This window comes from Gossypium hirsutum, chromosome A01, assembly GCF_007990345.1.
Source record: "Gossypium hirsutum isolate 1008001.06 chromosome A01, Gossypium_hirsutum_v2.1, whole genome shotgun sequence".
Classification (NCBI taxonomy): domain Eukaryota; kingdom Viridiplantae; phylum Streptophyta; class Magnoliopsida; order Malvales; family Malvaceae; genus Gossypium; species Gossypium hirsutum.
In genome coordinates this window covers 62,592,922-62,600,485 of record NC_053424.1, presented here as the reverse complement: position 1 = coordinate 62,600,485, position 7,564 = coordinate 62,592,922, and the positions used below count along the sequence as shown (strand labels likewise).

Below are 7,564 nucleotides of genomic sequence, written 5' to 3'. Positions count from 1 at the left end.
ATAGGTGCCTTAGATATCGCAGCACGAGCTTCTCTATTCAAACTTCTCAAAGACCATTTCAAGCTAGATATGTGTTTAGGAGATCTCAAGTATTTTGTAGATGCCCCAAGATGTAACGTTCCTCCTTCTTGTTAACTCTGAGAGGACAAGACTACCACATGCCCCATCTTTGATCAAAATTTGAGCTGCCCTTTTTTCGGGTTTTCAACTCAAGACCCTTTTGGTCTCAAGGCGACCTTTGCAGGTTTTCGCATTGGCCTCTTCCCTTTTTAAGTGAAGTATTTCTTGACTAAATCCTAATTTACAAGATTAGGCAAGTTTTTCCCATCCATCTCGGTCAAAATCAGTGCTCCTTCAGAAAAGGCTTTCTTTACCACATAAGGTCCTTCCCAGTTTGGCATCCATTTCCCTCTAAAATCCTTTTGTATTGGAAGGATCTTTTTTAATAACAAGTCTCCCTCATAAAACTCTCTCGGGCAAACCTTTTTGTCATAAGCTTGCATCATTCGTTTTTGGTACATGTGACCATGACGAATAGCCCTTAGCCTCTTTTCTTCAATCAAGTTCAATTGATCATATCGAGAATGGATCCATTCTACTTCATTTAACTTTAGTTCTGACAAAACTCGAAGGGAAGGAATCTCAACTTCAATGGGCAATATTGCCTCCATTTCGTAGACTAAAGAGAAAGCTATTGCCCCGGTGGAGGTCCTGACAGATGTTCGATAAGCATAGAGGGCAAATGGTAACTTCTCATGCAAATCTTTATAGGTCACAGTCATTTTCCCTACAATCTTCTTGATGTTCTTATTGGCTGCTTCCACTGCACCACTCATTTTTGGGCAATATGGTGACAAGTTGTGTTTGATCTTGAACTGACTACAGGCCTCTGCTATCATGCTATTGTTCAAATTCAGTGCATTATCCGATATGATCCTTTCTGGCATCCCATACCAACAAATGATTTCTTTCTTCAAGAACTTGTTGACTACCAACTTTGTGACGTTGGCATACGAAATGGCTTCTACCCATTTGGTAAAGTAATCGATGACCACAAAGATGAATCGATGTTCATAGAAAGCCTTTGGCAATTTTGGCCTAATAACATCCATGCCCCATATTGAGAAAGGCCATGGAGAAGTCATAACGTGAAGAGGTGAAGGAGGCACATGAATTTTGTCTCCATAAATTTGGCACTTATGACATCTCTTAGCGTAATTAATACAATCCCCTTCTATGGTGGACCAATAATACTCGAATCTCATAATTTGTCTGGCCATTGTGAAGCCATTAGCATGTTTTTCACAGACGCCCTCATGGACTTCTTCCAAGATTTTCTTAGCCTCAACAGCATCCACACACCTTAATAGCACCTGATCCTTTCTTCTTTTGTATAGGGTCTCCCCATCTAAGACATAGTCATAGGCTAGTATTCTCAACATTCTTTTATTGTTCTCAATTGTCTGGTCAAGGTATTCATGATTTTCCACATATCGTAGTATATCATGGTACCAAGAGTGATCATCCTTTTCTTCTTCCTCAATGTTGTAACAATGAGTCGGAGCCTTATAAATACTCATCTAGATAGGTTTTATGTCCTCTTGTTTGTTTACTTTAATCATAGAGGCTAACGTAGCCAATGCATCAGTCATCTGGTTTTCATCTTGCGGGAGGTAACTGAAAGCGATGTCGTCAAACTTCTCAATTAACTCCAGAACTATCCTTCGATAATTGATCAATTTGAGGTTTCTTGTCTTTCATTCGCCTTTGAGCTGGTAGATCACTAGTGTGAAGTCCCAATATACTTCTAGCACTTTAATTTTGCATTTTATGGCTGCACGGATACCCATGATGTATGATTCATATTCTGCTATGTATTTCGTATAGTCAAAATCCAGTTTACTAGTAAAGGGATAATGATCTCCGTTTGAGGACACTAAGACTACCTCGATTCCATTACCCATAGTATTTGAGGCTCCGTCAAAATTTAGTTTCCAAGGGTGGCCTCCTTGAGAATCTTCTTCAGTGGTTGCAACATACATCAAATCTTCATTTTGGAAATCAAAGTTCAAAGGCTCGTATTCCTCTAGAGCTCTACTGGCCAGAAAATCTGCTATTGCACTCCCTTTTACAGCTTTCTGGTTCACATAAACTATGTCAAATTCAAAAAGTAGAATTTACCATCGGGCCATCCTTCCATTCAAAGTTTTCGACTTCATCAAGTACTTCAGAGGGTCTAATTTCAAGATGAGCCAAGTTGTGTGATATAGCATGTATTGTCTTAGTCTTCGGCTTGTCCAGATTAAAGCGCAACACAATTTCTCAATCGGTGAGTATCTTGTCTCACATTCAGTTAACTTTTTACTGAGGTAGTAAATTGCTCTTTCCTTCTTTCCTGACTCATCATGTTGGCCAAGTACAGATCCCATATAATTCTCAAATACAGCCAAATATAGTATAAGTGGCTTATCTGGGTTGGGTGGCATTAACATCAGGGCATTGAACAAGTAATGTTTGACTGTGTCGAAAGTCTTTTGGCATTCCTCATCCCATACTCCTAGATTGTGTTTCTTAAGGAGACAGAATATGGGGTCACATTTCTCAATTAGCCGTAAAATAAACCGGGTGATGTAATTCAATCTTCCTAGGAAACCTCGAACTTCTTTTTTAGTACGCGGCGGGGCAGCTCTTGTATGGCTTTGACTTTGTCTGGATCAATCTCAATCCCTTTTTTATTAACTACAAATCCTAGCAGTTTTTCAGACCTGGCTCCGAAGGTATACTTTGCTGGATTGAGTTTTAGCTGGAACTTTCTCAACCTTAAGAACAATTTCCTCAATACTTGAATGTGCTCTATCTCTGTTCGAGATTTTGCAATCATATCATTGACATAAACTTTGATTTCTTTATGTATCATATCAAGGAACAGGGTTACCATGGCTCTTTGATATGTTGCTCCGTATTTTTCAGTCCAAATGGCATCACTTTATAGCAGAAAGTCCCCCACATGGTTATGAACGTGATCTTCTTCATGTCTTTAAAATGCATCTTAATCTGGTTGTATCCGGAAAAACCACACTTGAAACAGAACAGTGAGTGACCTGTCGTGTTATCCACCAAGGTGTCAATATGACGCAATGGGAAATTATCCTTCAAATCCCTGTAGTCTACACACATTCGTACCATTCCATCTTTTTAGGGATGGGGATGATGTTGGCTACCCATTCTGAGTATTTAACCACTTTCAAGAATCCAACGTCAAATTTCTTCTTGACCTATTCTTTTATTTTTAGCAGAACATCGGGTCTCATCCTTCGGAGCTTCTGTTGCACTAGCTTACACTCTTCCTTTATAGGGAGACAATGCACCACAATATCAGTATTTAACCCGGGCATGTCTTGGTAGGACCACGCGAAGGCATCCTTGAATTCTTGGAGTGACTCAATGAGGTCTCGCTTTGTCTGTATAGTGATACAAGTTCCGATCTTCACCTCTTTTTCCTCTCTTAAGCTCACAATTTCCACTAACTCTTTGTGAGATAGGATTTGTTTCTCATCTTGCTCTACCATCCTCAACAAATCAGGAGATAGGTCATATCCTCGGTCATCTTCAAAATCCTAAGAATCCTCCACACACATACCTTACTCAAAAGGAGACTTTGAGTCATTAGCAGCATCGCTCATATCATTGATATCTAGAGACTGTTATGGGGATGAAGGAAGATACCAAGAACCAAAAGAATCTAAGAATAATGATTTGCTTGGTATGATCATCAATGAAGAACAAAAGAATATTTGTAAGAAGGTTCATAGGGCCAAAGAATCTAAAAACTATTATTTGTATAATTTGATTATGAATTAAATGAAAAGAATAAAAGAATATTTGCTCAAAAAGATAGCAAAGATGTATCTTATTGAAATAACATTTTTGGACATAAGCCTATTTCACAAAAGATTCTTATTATTCTTAGGCCTAGAACAATAAGTGTGTTTTGGAAATTACTCTGAATTAGCTCTAAAAACTACAAGAATCTCTTCCGCAGTCTATTTGTCCAGAACACTTCCAGGTACGTAAGGGCAAATGCCAGACAAATTTTCTTCTCTAGTTCTTTCTTCGGATATGGTGTTGATGTCCAAATTTTCCAACATTACTTCTATAGTTTCCTTTCTCAATATCCTCCGTTCAGGGTGAATAATCCCTCTTGACACAAAAGTTCTGGATATGTGGGGGAATATCATTAGTTCCCATTTGATTTCCTCCCCGCTCAAGCGTGCTCTCCTCCTTTCTCGCTTCTTTTCCAGCTCTTTCTTTCTTTATCTCGCGTCTGGCCTGAATCCTAAGCTGAAGCGGTCTCGTTTATCTTTTAGCATTGGTGCCTCAACCCTTCCTTGGAGGTATCTCCCAAGTCCTCTTCTCGTTAAGGCTTCTTTCTAGATTGTCAGTTGTAGGCTCATTCTCGTGGTCTTGGATATTTTAGGCATTAGGATCTTGTTCCCTTCGATGATGAATTTTGCATTCACAAATTCCAAAGATTGAAAGGAACATTCGATCACTTCATCATTTGCCACTAAGTATGGTGCGTCGCTAGTTCCAGTTGCAATGATGTTTTCTTCTGCATTTATAGTCACTAGCCGACCTTCTGTTACCAACTTCAACATTTGATGTAGTGATAAGGTACTGCCCCCACTGAATGTATCTAGGACCTCCCCAATAAGCAATTATACGAAGTTTTGATGTCTATCACTAAGAAGTCTACCTCGTATGTGTTTGGTCCAATCAGAAGGGGTATTTCAATTCTTCCCATTACTCTCCTTTCAGTGTCATCGAATACCTTCACTATGTTTTGGCATGTTTTCATGTGAGAGCTATCCACCGGTGTGGATAAGGGTAAAACATTTAGGGCTAATCTATTATCAATTAGTACCCCCGGCAGTGTATACCCTTTAATCTATTATCAATTAGTAACCCCGGCAGTGTATACACTTTACAGCGGGTGGTGATGTGTAGAGCCTTGGTTGATCACATACCTCTGGCCATTTTTTCTTTCTTCTGTTCAACCGCTGAGGCTTTTTCTTTTATAGGTTCTACTCTTGCGTTTCCTAAATCATAGCACCTCCTGATACGCATATAGAAACCTACGTCTTGGTTTTCCTTCCCCGAGATCGTCACATTACAGTCGTAATTCTAGGTAACCCTCTTGTTGTCTTTATAAGGAAAGCTATAGGTTTCTAGATTATGACTTTGGCTCCATTTGTACCCTAACTTCATTGCTTCATGGTCGTGAAATGATGACCACCAGGTATTTGACCTTCGCTATCGGTTCTCTTTCTGAAACGCATATATTTCCTTCTTCTGGGCTTTGGACATCTTCATAAAATTCCATTTCTTTGTTGTCTATCATGTCTTGTACTAGGGCCCTGAACTTGACGCGTTCTTAGATCTCATGCCCCCTTCATTATGGAACTCACAATAGTTCATCATGCCTTCAAATCTCTTCTCTGAATCTGGTATGATTAATCATCTTTTTACAATCCCTTTCTAAACCCGTCTCAATGGGGTTTTAACTTTCGCAACCTCACATTTGATTTTCTTGCTCCCACCTTCATTTATCTCATTTACCCATTGGTCAGCATGGTTGGGTAACTGGTTTCCTGCTACATTTGGTGTGGATGAGTCGTCAAACTTTACGATCCCCATTTTATGAATCTTTCGATTAACTTTTTGAATGCAATGCAGTTTTCGATTTAATGCTTGATGATTCCCACGTGGTATTCACATTGAGCGTTTGCATCATACTATTTGGGAAACAGGGGTTGCATCGGCTTTAGGTAGAAAGGGGACACCACGTGTGCATCAAATAGGTTTTGATACAGCTCCCTATACGTTGTAGGTATAGGTGTGAGTTATAGCCTTTCTGTATTCGTTCTCGTATTGGATTCTTATCTTGTGCAACCCTGATGGCTAATGGTTACTGTCTTTGGCTGACTCACAATGATTTCCTTTGAATAACCCTTGTGATACGTGCTTGTGTTATTCACCTCATTCTCTGTTTTCCTTGGGGCTAATCTCTTAGTGCTTTCCCCCGCATCTATCTTGCCGCTCCTCACTGCATTTTCAATCATTTCGTCGATCATCACTACGCCCGAGAAGCTTTTAGTGGCACTTCCCAACATATAAGTGATGAATGGAGCTTTTAAAGTGTTGATGAAAAGCATTGTAATTTCTTTTTCTAGGAGAGGTGGTTGGACTTGTATGGCAACTTCCTTCCATCTTTGAGCATATTACCTGAAGCTCTCATTCTTTTTCTTCTCCATGTTCTGCAAAGTGATTCTATCAGGGGTCATATCCGTCACGTGACTATACTACTTCATGAAAGCTTGTGCTAGATCCTTCCATGAATTGATCTTGGTACGGCTCAATTGGTTTTACCATTTGGATGCTGACCCAACCAGACTTTCTTGGAAACATTGAATCAAAAGTTGGTCATTATTAACATAGCCTGCCATTCGTCTGTAGAACATAGTGATGTGAGCTTCGGGACAACTAGTCCCATTATACTTCTCAAACTCCAGAGTTTTGACCTTGGGGGGAAGCACTAGGTCTGAAACCAAGCTCAAATCCTTAGCCTCGATTCCACCATGATAGTCGGCGTTTTCCATTTCTTTAAAATTTTCTTCTAACCATCTACACCGGTCTTCAAGTTGTTTCGGGAGCTCTACCCTTACCTTTTCTATTTCTACCATATCATCAAGATCGGGGACAACGGGATTAGTTAGGTTATCCCCCAGATTAGAGCCCGAGCTGGCTTGGTAGTTCATCAATGCTGAAACACCAACCTAAAACTGTTGGGGCCTGATTGTAATAGATGGCCTTCGTGGGTACATCTCGGGTTGTATCTGAACATTTTTTGGGGTAAAACCCGAGGGTAAAGAGGATCTTCATTATCATTTCCAGCATTGACCACAAGGTTCTTTCCCTTTTCTAGCCCGCCAGTCAGCAGTTGTGTTAATTGGTTTATCATATTCCTCTGGGATTCTAGCATATGATCCCTCATATCTTGCTGGATTTTGGCCAATTTTTCTTGCATTTGTGCTTGTAGTTGCTCTTGCATTTCTTTTTGGAGCTGTTCTAGTCTTTCCAATCTTTGATCCATAACTTTTGTCTTGGCACGAGTACTGTAACGATGTTTAGTTGGCAGATTTTTGTCAGTTTCCAGATTAACTGAAATAGTTTTTAACTAATTAGGGTTCTTTGTAACATTTAATGTATATGATGCAATGAAATGAAAATGCATGAGATGAATGCAAAAAAATGTGCCGACTCTAATTCAATTCCATTTAGAATAACTTTACTAGAAAACAAAATTCTTTACATAAAATAGATTACATATATGGCTTAGCCCTGATGCTCAAAGTTTTAACTTTCCTAAACAACCAAGCTAGCTCTCGGCCTCTGTCTAATTCTAATTCATATTTCACACTTAGTACATCAGCCTGAACTACTAGAGTCTATAAATGGTCGGCCACCTCTCGTATCTGAGCTACAGCTTCACCCATAATGTAAT

General features: G+C 39.5%; 1 protein-coding gene across 1 annotated transcript; it reads right to left on the bottom strand.

Annotated features, from left to right (window-relative positions):
* Nucleotides 1-6,425: 6,425 nt before the first annotated feature.
* On the bottom strand, nucleotides 6,426-7,153 carry LOC107895801 (uncharacterized). The gene is made up of 2 exons (XM_016821025.1): nucleotides 6,920-7,153; nucleotides 6,426-6,836 (listed from the first exon to the last, which is right to left on the bottom strand). The coding sequence occupies exons 1-2, from the start codon at nucleotides 7,151-7,153 to the stop codon at nucleotides 6,426-6,428; spliced, it is 645 nt and encodes a 214-aa protein (XP_016676514.1).
* Between the last annotated feature and the right edge of the window lie 411 nt (nucleotides 7,154-7,564).